The sequence below is a fragment of the Mesocricetus auratus genome, unplaced genomic scaffold, assembly GCF_017639785.1.
Source record: "Mesocricetus auratus isolate SY011 unplaced genomic scaffold, BCM_Maur_2.0 Super-Scaffold_100009, whole genome shotgun sequence".
NCBI lineage: Eukaryota > Metazoa > Chordata > Mammalia > Rodentia > Cricetidae > Mesocricetus > Mesocricetus auratus.
This window is the reverse complement of record NW_024429193.1, coordinates 47,865,668-47,880,496: the sequence shown is the minus strand read 5'-3', so window position 1 is coordinate 47,880,496 and position 14,829 is coordinate 47,865,668. Positions and strand designations below refer to the sequence as shown.

The window sequence follows — 14,829 nt, the reverse complement described above, 5'->3', positions numbered from 1 at the left end:
GTAATCTCTGCCCAAAACTCCCCCTCTCCTGGTGATCTCTTCCTGTCTTTCTTTCCACTTTCCCTTTTTAACTTTCTTCTCTGCCTCTCCTCAATTTAATAATACATGTGTGGCTGAGTGTTTCAACACATGCATGCAGTACCCACAGAGGCCAGGAGAGGGCATCAGATCACTGGATCTGGAGTTGTGAGCCTCCTCATGTGGGCGCTGGCAACTGACCTAATTATCCTCTGTGGGAGTACTAAGTAGTACTCTAAACAACTGAGCTACCTCTCCAGACCCCTTGCTGAATGGCTATGCTGAGGCACATAGGGAGGCTGACGATTAGACATTGGTAAATGACAGCTTAGTGACACCATACCTGTGGTGACGTAGTAGGAGGGACATGACAGATTGCTGCCCCGGACCTCGCTGAAGGAATACACTGTGATGTTGTACTTGGTGTCACAATCCAAAGCAGAGAGGGTACAAGCAGGAGCAGTGTCGTTACACTCCACAACACTGTGCCCAGCTGTGGCCTTGGTTTCATAGAGTTCAGCACCGCGCACAGGAGACCAGGCTATTTCCACTCTGTCACTGGACACCAACACTGCATGGATGTCACTAGGACAACAAGGAGCTGAAAGCAGGAGCCCAGAGGGAACCAAGGTCAGTAGAGGAGCAATGCAGCCAGAGGGGATACTGAGTCTTGACCTCCGTATGGCCAGGCCCTCTGCCACTGCCCTCCTAAATGACTGCCCTCCTAAAGGACGGGTCAGTTCCGACCTGGGCCTCATTCCCACTGCACCTGGGGCAAATCCTTGGGGTGCCACCCAAGGGCACATCAGACCTCCCAGGACTATACCCAACCTTTGCTCTCAGTTCTCTGTCTTGAAGACTTTTATCTCTCTGCTAGAAGCCCTGATCTCTTCTGCCTGAAGAAGTGTGTGGAGATGACGGTTGTACTAGTAACCCTTAAAGGAGGTCCGAAGAACCCCACCCACAAAAATCTAGCTCCCCTTGAGGTCTCTCTGCTGTTCTTTCCCACCTAGATTCCATCCATTCTTGAATGCCAGTTCAAGGCCACTCCTGTGCTCCTGAGACCTTGTTGGCAGCCTCTTCTAAATTCCCAAAGCAGCAATTATTCAGATCCCTCTTCCTGATAGAATTTACCATAATCTGCCCTTAGAATATTTTTACAATGATAATGTTGTATAAATAATTCACTTCAAGGCACCCACACAACCGTTCTCCAAAGATCTAGTGTCTCTCTATGCTAACAGCACAGGGATTAGCACTGATGACAGAGAAACAAAGCACAATCCATGCCCCTCGTAAGATCCAAGCCTAGAGGAGGAGGATGACAGTGAGGGTAACCAAGATAATAGATGGTAATAACGATGCTGGTAAAATTATTTACACTCTGCTTCATCACATCAAAGACCTTTCCCCGCCTGTGTTGTTATTGTCCCATTTGCTCGCTGGGGAGGAAGGGTGCTGAGGGAGAGGTAAGCACATATCATTATTCTACTGCATGAGTGAGCTAGAGTCAGGTTGGGACTTAATCTCGGGTGTTCTACTACAGCAAAGCCCTCCACACCATGTAGCGTCTTGGCCACTGCATCTGTCCTGTCCAGGGAAGGCTGTGTCCCCTTCAGAACCTCAAGCAGGCCTGAGGTTTGAGTCAGAACTTTGTGGAAGGTTCAGCTTTTCAGGGCAGGGGTGAACGGAATGCTTTATCCCTCCGCTCTCACTCCTCACCCCTGCTCTCCAAGACCAATCCCTCCCTACTCCGGAAAGAATGTGAGACAAGGGACTTAATAGCTGTGTTTGATCCTAGAATGTCTCCCAGCCGGGGAACCGGTATGCACAAGGGGCTGTTCATCCAGCTGCTGAGTTTACTGAACCCAGAAGCCCTTCACCGACCTGTGGTGTAATTGGATACATCACCCAGGGGGCTCTGCCCTGCTGCGTTGTAGGCAAACACACTAATGAAGTATGTGAAGCCACACTGGAACAGGAAGTGGCACTGAGTGAGCGAGGTGTTGCAGTGAGCTTCCAGGCCATCGCCACCCTTCACGAAAGCCACATAGTAGTCAGCCAGCTCCACGGCAGACCAAGCCACAGACAAATGGCCGGGGCGGTCTTCTCGGATTGTCACTCTTCCCGGTGCACAAGCCACTAGGAAACAATCCAAAGGAAGCAACCACGTGACTATGGTAGGAGACTTTCTTTGCATCTTGGCAGTTATCTGAGGTGCCAAGACAACCCAAATCAGCAACTCTGAGTTTTGTCACAGATTGAATTTGATGCAAAACGTGCAGAAACATGTAGCAGAAGCATTAGAAGGCATTTTTATAGAAACAAAGACTATGCTAAACACCAGTGGTTTCTCCAAATTCTCTCATTATGACAAATGTTATTTGAAATAATAGGCCATTGGAAGCGTTTATTAATTTGAAATGGGGTCTTATGTATCCCAGGCCTCACTAAAATTGACTTTGATCCTCCAGACCGAACCTCCTAGGTGCTTGGATTACAGATGTGTACCACCACACCAGCTTTTTACATGCATCTGGAGATCAAATCCAGGGCTTTGTGCATGCCAGACAAACACTTTACCTAACAGCCTATGTCCCCAGCATACAGCCCATGGGAGTTTGAGAGCCAGCTTAAGATGTGTGGATTTTGTCAGGTGTGGTGATGAATGCTGTTGATCCCAATATTTGGGAGGCAGACGCAGGAGGATCTCTATGAGTTTGAAGCCAGCTTGTTCTACAGAGTGAGTTCCAGGACAGCCAGGACTACATAGAGAGACCCTGAAAAATAGTGTGGATTTTTATTTTTAGAATATTTATGGAGAGATTTTGACATTACTCAGAGATGAAGTCTTTTTGATGTGAGCCAAACAGTAAATATCTGTAACTTACCTTTTTCCAGATAAAAATATACTTATTATGCTTTTTGCTAATACTTTCTTTTACTCTCACAATAATTATTGCCATTTTATAATTGAATAAGATGAAGCCTGCATAGGATAAGTGAGCTACCCCAGATAATATAGCTAGAAAAGTAAGGTATGGTGGTTTGAATAAGAACAGCCACTGTATGTTCATAGATTTGAATGCTTAGTCATCAGGGGGTGGCACGTTTGAGAAGGGTTAGAAGGTGTGGCCTTGTTGGAAGTATGTCACTGTGGATGGACTTTGAGGTTGCAAAAGCCCATGCCAGGCCTACTTCTCTCTGTACCTGTGGCCTGTAAATTAAGATGTAGTTCTCAGGTACTGCTATAATGCCATGTGTGCCACCAAGTTCCCTGGCATGACGATAATGGACTAAACCTCTGAAACTGTAAGCAAGTGCCCAATTAAATGCTTTCCTTTTTAAGAGTTGCCATGGTGGCCGGTCAGTGGTGGCACACGCCTTTAATCCCAGCACTCAGGAGGCAGAGGCAGGCGGATCTCTGTGAGTTCGAGACCAACCTGGTCTACAAGAGCTAGTTCCAGGACAACCTCCAAAGCCACAGAGAAACCCTGTCTCAAAAAAAAACCCCCAAAAGAAAAAAGAGTTGCCATGGTGACGGTGTCTCTTCACAGCAACAGAGCAGTGACTAAGACATACAGGTAACTGGGTCTTTCTGGGGGCTGCGTACAAATCCTTATAGAGTGGGGAGTTCTATCTGCAGCCTTCTGTGCACTCAGTGACAGCACCACATTCTCGAGCCCATTCCATCTCCAGAGAGCATCCTAAGCAGGTAGTTAAGATGCTAGGTGCTCAAACAAGTACCAGATCAAACAGTAAGCACAACTTGGTGCAAACCAAGGAGATCTGCTCAGGCATCCTCAATTTTTATTTCACACCATAGATGCTACACTCTCTCTTCCACAGACACAATTTCCTTGGCTAATGTTGCTCAGGTTTTGTGTCAAGGCAATAGTTCTTTTATCTAAGATCAGCATGGACTGAAACCAAGGTCATAAACTTTCAAAAGTGTTGTCATCTCTAATGTAAGCCTTCCTAAAATAGAGTTCTCATTTCTGGGCCCTAGGAAACAATAATCCTTTCTAAATATAGTTATTTTATGGATAAATCAAGGTTTTCTCATGATCAGTACTGACTGTGTGTGTCATACACACACTACAGTGGTAACTCCTGAACCAATGAGGGCAGGAGTTGAAAGTTGGAAGGACTCTTTTGGTAGCACTTAACACTGACAACAGGTTAAAAATCAATTGGGGAGCTTTTAAAAACTATTCTATTGGACTCTGTTCCCAGAAATCCCAATTTAACTGACCTTGGTGGTACCTTGGTATTTAGATCTTATGAACATTCCTAAGACGCTTTTGCTGCTCATCTGAATTTAAAAACACAGGATGGTTCTTTCCTGCATTACACAAATCTCTGTGTCTTTGAGTGTTTATCCTTCCCTTTGCCCTCAGCCACTCTGTCTTCAGAATGACTTTTATTGCCCTGCTACACACACTTGTAATTGTCAAAAGAGAAGTCTAATCACCAAGCTTGTGTTGGTGTCCTTAATTTAACAGTACTCTAAGAAGCTGTGGGACTGAGGGTTTGACTATGTTTTTCCCCTTGTAGGAGAGAGGACATCAGCTTGGTGAGAGCTCTGATCTTCTGTTCACAGTCCTCTTCACCTCAAAGTAACATAGTTCTGATGGTTGACTACAGTGGACATTGTTACATTGTCTTCATCCCAGAGACTCCCCATCTGGCAATCGTGAGCACAGATCTCAGCTGCACGTTTCATTTTTGTGCACCAGAAGAAACAGAGCCTTTAGTGTCTCCGAGCTTCTGTTTGTTTATCTAAAAGGAGGAGATAAGCCAGACCTGGTGGTGCGTGCCTGTGACCAAAGCACTTGGGAGATGGAAGCTGGAGGATCAGGAGTTCAAGGCCCGGACTCAGCTACAGAAGTCAACCTGAGCTTCATTAAACCCTGATTCAAATAAACAAACAACAATAAAAAGAAGCAACATCTCACGAAATTATCCTAAGAGTTAAATAGTGGAATTATGGTGCCTGAGATGCAGTAGATCCCAAAACTGTTAGTTCCAACTCCCTAGACACATAGATGCTTCTGGATGGAGCAACAAACCTCTACATATTTGTCTTTACGTTTCCAACAAGAATAAATTTGGGAAATACTGAACACATTTAGAACTAGAAATCTCCCACCTTAGTTTTTAAAACAGCTCCTACCAAGCCTTAGTCATGAAACATGTCAAGAAGAGATAGCTTGGGGCTAGGGACATAGCTTAATATGTCAGAGTACTCTCTTCAGCCATGAGGACCTCTAGAATCCCTAGAATCACATAAAGCTGAGTACGGCTGCACAAGTATGTGATCCCAGCATCTGTGGATGGAGATAGGCAGATCTTCCAGACTCACTGGCCAACAGGTAACTTCTGGTTCAGAGAGCGATGGTTGAGTCCTTGCCAAGGCAGGAGAGCAAGAATTACAGGGGAAGATACCTGATGACTTGCTCTGGCCTCCGTGGGTGCACACATGACTGCAAGCATCCTCATATTTACATGTATGCACCACACATACCACACATGCACTTACACACATGAATGAGCAATTAGCTACTTGTACTGTGAAGAACTGTGAATAACAGACTGGATCTTAGACTGTTTCAACCTTCAAGCCTTATAGTGATGATCGCCTCTGCCCCAGTTGATGTAAGAGACCCTCTTAAGTCCAGGAGTTCAAGACCAGCCTGGGTAACAATGTGAGACCTTGTCTCAAAAAGTAAAATAAAATAGCATATAATAAAAGAAAGATGAAAAAGAAAAAGACCAGGAATAGAGGCTAAGCCTGTGACCAGTCACAGGAGTGCGGTTTGGCAATATGTAATATATGCTTCTTCATTGGCATTATTCATTCACTGAAATCCCCAGCTCAATACTTTCATTTCGAGCAGGGTTAGTTTTCTTTTAAAAATGTTTATTATTGTCATTATTATTATTATCACTATTATTACACTGTGTGTAGTAAGATGGGGAGGATGTAACAGCATGAATGTGGAAAGCAGAAACAACCTTGTGGGGCTGGCCTCCTACCTCTATGTGGTTCCTGGTTTGAACTCAGGTTTGTGTAGCAGGCACCTTTACCTGCTAATCCATCTTGACAGCCTCTCTTTTCTTTTTTTTCAGAAAAGTTCTTGCTACATAGCCCCAGCTGGTTTAGAACTCAGTATATTGCCCATGATGGCCTCAAACTCAAGCGGTCCTGCTGCTTCATCCTGTTGGGATTACAAATATATGTCCATCTTGGACCAGGCTTTGTGTGTCACTGCCTCCAGAATATTCTAGAACCTTGCTGGGGATTTCTTTTCCCCGTATGGCAGCCACTGCGGTCAACAGCACTGCAGGGCTCTCACTGTTTCTCACATACCAGTCTTCAGGGTCCCTGCAGAGGACCTGCTGGACCCAGCATCGTTACTGGCTGAGACAGAAATGAGGTACTCCATCCCACACTGCAGGGAGCTGATGCTGCAGGCGTTGAGAGCTGTGCTGCAGCTCCGCTGAGAAGAATTGCTGGACGCCACCACAGTGTAACTGAATGCTCCTACTGTTGGTGTCCATGAAACAGACGCCTTCAGGGCCCCGCTGTCAAAGAAGACTTCAATGTTGGCAGGGGCACGAGGACCTATGTTTTTGAGAAACAAGAACCTATGTAAGATTTAGCTTCGTAATATTGAGGCCATCAGGAGATATGAGACCCTAGTAGATGGATAACGTTAAGTTGTTCAAAGCAGAAATCGGGACTTAGTATCTGGGAATTGGTAACATAATGGCTATTACTGTGCAGACTCATTCTTAGCTCTGCAACCTTGGTCATATTATTTCTTCTTTTCCTTTTTGTTTGTAAAAATTGATATAAGAGCAGTATTTAACACATAGCTACCATTTAAAAGTATTATTTGAATGCATGAATGTACTACCTAACAAGCGGTGAAGAATAACATTGGAGAAGCCTGGGATGGTAGTATAATTTCAGCCCTTGGGGTAGTGAAGAAGGTTCATGCTGACCTGTGCTACTTTGACCCTGTGTCAAAAAAGACCAAGCGACCAACCAAACAGAGCAAACTGAGCTCATACATGTGAAAGACTGAAAGATTTATGTGAGTATGTTGTCACATGGCAGGCCAAATGTTTTTTCTATTATTGACTCACGTAGCTAAGCGTACCCCTTCATAGGCTGGGAAAGCAGTTCAGTAGTAAAGTGCTTGCCAAGTGACTTTTACTCTTAGCAGATTTTAGTTTACAATTGCTTCTAGATAAGCAAACATCCCATTCTATACATCAGAGGATAGGGGAGATTCAAGTATAAGTTCACACACAACGGTAGTCTTTTAGTGCCTCCCAAACACTCTCCCCTCATTCTTATAAACATGCCTCAATGTCTTCATGGTTAAACCATTTACAAACTTGGACGGCTGAGCCAGCCGTGAAGGAGCTTGCTGCCAAGTCTGACAACCTGAATTCAGAATCCATGTGATGGAAAGAGAGAGTTGACACACCTGTCCTCTGACCTTCACATGTGTGTCATGGCATATCACACACACACACATATACACACACACACACAGACACCCGCGTGTGTGCGCGCGTAGAAAGTATAGAAAACTACTTAAAAAAAAACAGAGGATTGTGCTTATGAGGAAAAGCTGTTGGCCTCAGCTCTCCTGGGATCTATGTTGCAGTGACATTTTAGTGAACCTCAGAACACTGTGTGGATGACTTCCGTGGAGTACATCCTCCCCACACATCACCACTCACCGAGGAGCCATTGACAGCTGCTGGCTTCTGGAGAAGCACAAGGTGATTTATTTAATGGTAGGTCGACTAAACTCCAAAGATATCACATCCAAGAGTATATGGGCAGCACACATTGGACTTGCTGGATTATATTTTTTAAGTTTGTTTTAAATGACGTATTTATTTTTGTTTCACATACATTGGTGTATTGCCTGTGTGTATGTCTATATAAGGGTATTAGGTTCCTGGGAACCATGTGAGTGCTGGGAATTGAACCTGGGTCCTTTGCAAGAACAGCCAGTGCTCTTAACCACTGAACCATCTCTCCAACCCTTGCTGGATTTTTTTTTTGAGTTTTCGAGTCAGGGTTTCTCTGTGTAGCTTTGTAGACCAGGCTGACCTTGAACTCCCAGAGATCCACCTGCCTTTGCCTCCCAAGGTGCACCACCACCGCCCAACTGTGTTGGATTATTTTTTAAGGGGAGAGGCAGCTAGAAAAAAGGCTCAGTGATTAAGAGTACTTGCTGTTCTTCCAGAAGATGTGGACGGGGGTGGAGGGGCAGGGGGAGTGAAGATTCCCAGCATCTACATGATGACTCACAGGTGTCTGTAAACTTCAGTTCCAGAAGATCTGATAGGCAACAGGAATGCACATGGTATATAGGTATACATGCAGGCAAAACACCTATATACATTTTTTTAAAAGGACATGAAGTTGAGGATAAGGTGGGTCTGGGAGTAGTTATGGGGAGCAATAGGGATGAGTATAAAGTATATGCATAAAATTCTCAAACACTAACTGAGCAGTGGTGGTGCATGCCTTTAATTCCAGAACTCAGGAGGTTTTCTCTGTGAGGCCAACCTGGTCTACAAAGCAAGTCCCAAGACTGCCAAGACTGTTTGTTACACAGAGAAAACCTGTCTTGAAAAACAAAACAAAAATTCTCAAAAACTAATAAAAGTATTATTAAAAAAGAAACCAGGTGGCTCTCTTGTCCCCTGCCCGGGTGTAGATGCTACTTCCTGTGTACACTGTGCCTGTGTACATTCTAGCGAAGTTCTCTGTTATGAATGATTCGAATGTCCGAGTTATGCATCTTTGGACAGGGTCTGTTCTTTGGACGCAGGAATTGCTTCCTTTCATCTTGTACTCCAGCAGCTAAATGTTTGCAAGAAGATGAGAGGGAGGAAAGAGAAGGGAAGTAGGGAAGAGAAGAAAAGAGGAGAGGAAAGGGGAGAGAAGGGCCAGGGCAGGTAAACCACTCAAAGGTTCAGGAAGGCTGGTTTGGCACAAATACCTGATGCACCAAGTCAACCATGAAGCACCTTGAGGCTGCTCACCACCATCCTTTCCCATATGTGACTACTATACAAGGCAAACCCTCTCTTCTTCCTGAATTTCTGCCTGGATCAAAAATAATGAGACTCCCATTCCAAACGTAGAGAAAGTTGAAGAGACTATTTCCAGTTTCTTCCCACCTTTCTTGGGTCCTCCCCTAAGAGATAAAATAGCTACTCTGGTTAAGTTGGTAAAGGTCTGGCATTTATTACACACATACACGCACGCATGCACGCATTCCCTAGCTCCCTCTGATTCTTTAGTCTCACTCCAGCAGCTGAATTGGGACTTCCGGTTTTCGTGCTAAGGCGCACGCCCACCCCCACCCCACGTTCCTGGGATGGAATGCTGAGAGAAGGCATTACACTCCCACTGGGCAGTCCACAGCTAGAGAAGGGGTGGCGGACTGCACCATGTCAGCTTCAGCGTCGTGCTGAAGTGTCGGAGAAAGACAGATTCATGTCAGACAGGAGCAGCAGGAACTCTTTCTGTGACTGTCCCTGGATCGATGCTGGCTTTCGGGTTGGCACACACTCTCCAAATGTCTGTTGAAGGATTGAATTCCCGTTTGCCTCAATTCTTTTTTGCTTAGACTGCTGGCTTGAACGCAGGAGGGGAAAAAGCAGGGGATGATTTAGTTGATCCAACAAGACCAGGAAGACACAAGGAAAGATCGTTCAGCCTAACAAGAGCCCTTTCCTCTTTCTGTGCACGCTGCAGTGGACCTGGTTATCAGAGGGGGAGGCGCTGTGCACCCCATCACTCAGTGAACTGCTGCCGAGGCATAGTCAAGGCACTATAAATAACTTCATAATAAATTTAAACAGCTGTTGCCAGCTGCTCCCTACTCATCACTTAGCATTGCTCTCCAAGGCTGCGATACCCAGCCCCCTCATTAATCAAAACTGAGATTGCTCAAGGCTGAGCTGAGGAGTCCTTACTGGTTCTCAGGTTGCAGGTGGAGTCATCCCCAGGGATTCCATTGGCATTCCACGCATAGGCCTTGATAGTGTACAAAGTCCCAGCTTCTAAGCTGCTGAAGGTCAAGGAGGTGTTTGTAGTATTCTCTTTCCAAATTCTACCCAAGCCATTGGCTCGCATAACAGACACGGAGAAGCCAATTGCCATGTATACGGCGTCCCATCTCACAAGGATGGAGTCTGGACTCGGAGAGCCAACTTCCAAAACCGGTGCAGCCAACACTGTTAGGAAACACAACGTGAAGCCGTGAATGCGTGTTATAAAACTCTGTAGAGAATAACTCAAGTTATTGAGGAACAAATGAATGCAGGCTGATTACCCATATTATTCACATTATAATGGCAGAGTTCCATTTAGTAATTGCTAATTGGAGCTAAGGATGTAGCTCTGCGATGTCTGGCATGATGGAGGCCCTAGGTTCTTTCTACAGTATGATTTTAGGAAAGCTACTTAAGTGTATATTAATAATAAATGATGTGGCAGGAAATGTGGAAACTCAAGCCAGGAGTGGCGGAGCACACTTAACAATCCCAGCACTCAGGAAGCTGAGGCAGGAGAATTGCTTTGAGGTTGAGACCTGGCTAGGCTACCCTGTCTCAAAAACTCTAAGGTAGTAAGACACTAGAAAACGCCAGGCAATATTTTCAACTTGCAGTTGGTGAGAAGTTAAAGTATCCATATAAACAAATAAGGAAAATGATTGTTTATACTATTTTAGTGTGCAAATTACTTTTAGTTTTCAATGCTGAGAGTGAACTCAGCCTTGTACATGTTAGGCCAGCATCTACGCCAACTGCACATAGCGTTTCAGAAATATGCCCAGGTGTGACTTTATGAAGTGAAATGAATTCTGATGGCAAGTCCCGAAACTTTTATTTGTTAATGTATCTGCTATGTGCTCAATGTGCTGTGAAATCTGTTCTATGTATCCACTATTTGGCATGGGTAAAAACAGAACTTGCTTTTTCAAGGATTTAAAGGAATTTTGCTTTTAAAGCTGTCCAGAAATGGGTTTTAAATTTCAAAGCAAAGTACTAGGCATTTGAGTGTTACTTTCTCCACAAATTGCTGAGTTGCAATAACAAAAACAAACAAAAATTGGTGACTTTTGCCTCGGGGCCTTGCATTGTCGAACTCAGGCACAAACCACACAACACATTTGCATTGCTGTTAAAATTGATCTAAATCACAAGAAAACACTTGACAGCATGGGCATCCAAGTTATCTACCTGTCTTTGCCTGCTTTGGAGACGATGCTTGGCTTCTTCCAGAGGCACTGATGGATCTGATGGTGATTTGATACAAGGTCGCAGCCTTCAGGCCTGTCAAAGTGCCCGGGGAACTGGTCACTGTGGTCTCAATGATTGTGTCCCCATCTTCAGCTGTGAGCAAGTAACTTGTGGCCCCTGGCACAGGAGTCCACTCTACAGTGATGCTATTGCTGATTTTTGAATATGCCTGATCAATGGTTGGTATTTCAGGCGCTGAAAGATATTTTGAAGTTGTACATTAGCCAGGATATCCTACAAGGATGACATCTTTCACCACTTCCTCCCTAAACTACATTATTCTGGTGTCTTCCCATGAACATAAGCTTTGACTTCATTTTCCAGAGAAAGAAGGAAGCTGGGAGTGGTGTAAAAGCTTGTGGTCCAGCTACATAAGAGGTGGAGGCAGGAGGATGAAATTAAGACCAGTCTGGACAACTTAGCAAGACTCTGTCTCAAAATTTAAAATAATAATGATTATGATTATAATAGGTACTGGGATATGCCTCAGTGGTGGAGCACTTGCATACATTAAGTCCCCAATATCACAAAAAAGACAAGAAGAGAGAGGCTGATGCCGGGCTCAGCAGACAAGAAGGCTTGCCAACATCCTGATGACCTGAGTTTGATCCCTGGGATCTATCTATATGTCAGAAGGAGAGATCTCACATCTTAAGTCTTCTCACCTCTACGTGGGCAATGTAACATACAGGTGCACACCACACACACACACACACACACACACACACACACACACACACATACCACAGAGGCATGTACACATACAACATACATGCACACCACACAGAGGCATGTACACATACAACATACATAGGCACACCACATACATGCATACATTCACACACACACAAATAAGTAAATAAAATAAGAAATACAATTTTTTTAAAAAGTAGAGACAGATAAAGGAAGAGTAGGGGAGGCTGGGGAAACAACTGTTTTCCAAGGGACAGCCCGAGCACAGCCGTCACTTCCCAGCTCCTGCGGGTCACTCGTGCTTCCTATGCTTTGAAGTGAGCTAAGTACTAATGGGAAGAGATTGTGGGAAGGAGCTCTGAGAAGGGGGAAGACAATGGAGGGGCTTTAATCCGGAGGGTTCCACTCTGGTTTGGTACTCTGAGTTTCCAAGGCTGCTTTGTCACTGAGGTCCCTCCCTGCCCCAGCACAGGCGCACTGCTCCCAGCTGGGCCCTCCCCGTCTCTCACTGCTTGTGGTCACTTTCTCATGACTCTGCACATTTCCCAAGTGGGCTCTAATCTAACAGAGGAAGGGGGAGAACAGAAGGCTTTGTTACAGTTGTTCCACACTGCCTTGTTACTATCAGAGCAGAGTAATTTTCAGGTTCTTTTATATACAAGAAAATGAACTTTGTTCTTCCTTGGCCTACCGAAGGCTTAGATACTGAAACCCTTCTGGGACTGTCCGAAGTTCGCCATGGGAATGTTTATGTCATGAGCACACAGGAGAGTCCTCTGCTTCCCATACAGGGTAGAACATACAGGGTGAGACTCAGATCGACCACTTCAGAAAATCCACAGGCACACACATGCACACACAATGTTCTGTATCTTGTAGGAGATTGGAGCAGAAGAGGAGATCAGTAAACATGTGCTGGGTTTTTAATTCGGAAACTGGCTCTCCACCTTTTAATGTTAACGTACTCCATTGTTGAGCACAGTCACTGTATACCAAATTCCTAGCTGAAGGGCAAGTCAGACGGGGTGATGCACGCTTGCTACCCAGCACTAGGGAGGTTGAGGCAGGAGGGTCTCAAGTCTGAGGCCCAGCTGGGCTACATAGAGCCTATCTCAAACAAACAGGCAACAAGCACGCCACCACCACCACCACAGCAAAGCCAGGTACAGATTGTATGTCTGATACCCCAGCACTTAGGAGGTCCTCCTCAACTGTATAGAGGGTTGGAGGAGCTTATTTGCAACCCTATCTCAAAAACAACCAAAGAAATCCAAAACCAGTTCATCAGCCAACCAACCTCCCCAAACCAACCACAACAAGATTAAGGGGAAAACTACAGGGCAAGAAGACAGAATAAAAGCCAAGTGGTTTGCCAGCATCAACTCTTCCAGGCTTCCCTTTCACCAAACCCCCACCTAGGTGCACAATACAGACATCCTTCTCTTTCTGTCCCAGTCAGTAATCAAGAGAGTTCTCATTGGCGGCCACTCAGAAATAAGCAGGCTGCAAAAGTGAACAGAGTCTCCACTGTTCATTGGCCAGATACTTTTGGAACATCATCCAGGAGTATCTCTGTCACAGAAAGAAAACCATGCTGGTCATATATGCTGGGGAAGGCTGCCAGCCTGGCGGCCTTTTGCCAGTGAAGCTGATTCAGCAGGAGGAGTGGATGCCCCTTCTGGCCCCTAGGAACAAAAAGCCCCGCAGGGCCTCCCTCTCCAGCCCCTATCTCTCATCTGCAAGCCCTCCCACCCCTCCCCCAGGAGCCATTTCCCAGTGGTCTGTGTCTCCTTTCTTCTCATCCTCTGGTGTCTCTCAACGCCTTGTTTCCTCTGTCCCACAGTTTTATCTCAGCTCCTGTGACAGATAGGCTGGCTCACTGGAATGGACAAACTTCCTGGGAAAATGACCAGCTGCAGACAGAGAAGGCCCGATGCCGCATTCATGGAGAGCCAGCTGCACAGACTGTCTTCCCACAGGCTGCCATATGCCTGAGGATTCCTTGTCTTCCCCCAAGGAAGTAAGCAGAGTGAAAATCAGGGTTGGACAAACGGAAGGCACTTGGATTCAGGAGATCCGGGGTTAAGGCCTGACTCTGCTTTGCATTTTTGTGTATGTGTAAATGTGAGACACTTAAGGTCCTAGTGTACATTGCCTCCTTTGAGAAAGCTGGGGCACTCACAATACCTACACTTCAGCAATTACTTTGAAATGTGTAAAATAGCTATAATTTATGATTATTGTAAAGATTAAATAAAAGCATAAGTAAAGGCACTTTGAGAGTGCCTCATTCCTCACCCGTGTGTGTGTGTGTGTGTGTGTGTGTGTGTGTGTGTGTGTGTGTGTGTCTACCAAGGTAAGCAAGTGTGGATGGCTTTGGGAAAACAGATCATATAGCGTAGCCATGGTAGGGTTCCAGTGAAAGTAAGACACCGGGGGAGTCTTTGGTGAACACAGGGAGGAGAGAGACAGAGAAAGAGAGAGAGACAGAGACAGATACAGACAGACAGACTGACAGACAGACAATGCCTGATTCGCAGTTGGCTCTCAGCAGATTGACTAGTGCCAGCCACAAAAGCAAGTCAACTGAACCCTCTAGACCTGTGCTTCTCACCCTTCCTAATGCTGTGACCCTTTAATACAGTTCCTCATGCTGTGGTGACCCCAATCATAAAATTATTTTCATTGCTACTTCATAACTAATTTTGCTAGTTATAAATCATAATGCAAATATCTGTTTTCTGATGGTCTTAGGCGACCCAGTGAAAG

General features: G+C 45.3%; 1 protein-coding gene across 1 annotated transcript in view; it reads right to left on the bottom strand.

Annotated features, from left to right (window-relative positions):
• The window catches only part of Fndc7 (fibronectin type III domain containing 7), a 35,858-nt gene that overhangs the window by 17,118 nt on the left and 3,911 nt on the right, over positions 1-14,829 (bottom strand). The window contains exons 3-7 of the mRNA XM_005076653.3: positions 11,308-11,562; positions 10,039-10,299; positions 6,392-6,646; positions 1,906-2,160; positions 362-619 (exon numbers count right to left, since the gene is read on the bottom strand). Of these exons, the coding sequence (XP_005076710.1) occupies positions 362-619; positions 1,906-2,160; positions 6,392-6,646; positions 10,039-10,299; positions 11,308-11,562 (1,284 nt within the window). The remainder of the gene's footprint in view (positions 1-361; positions 620-1,905; positions 2,161-6,391; positions 6,647-10,038; positions 10,300-11,307; positions 11,563-14,829) is intronic.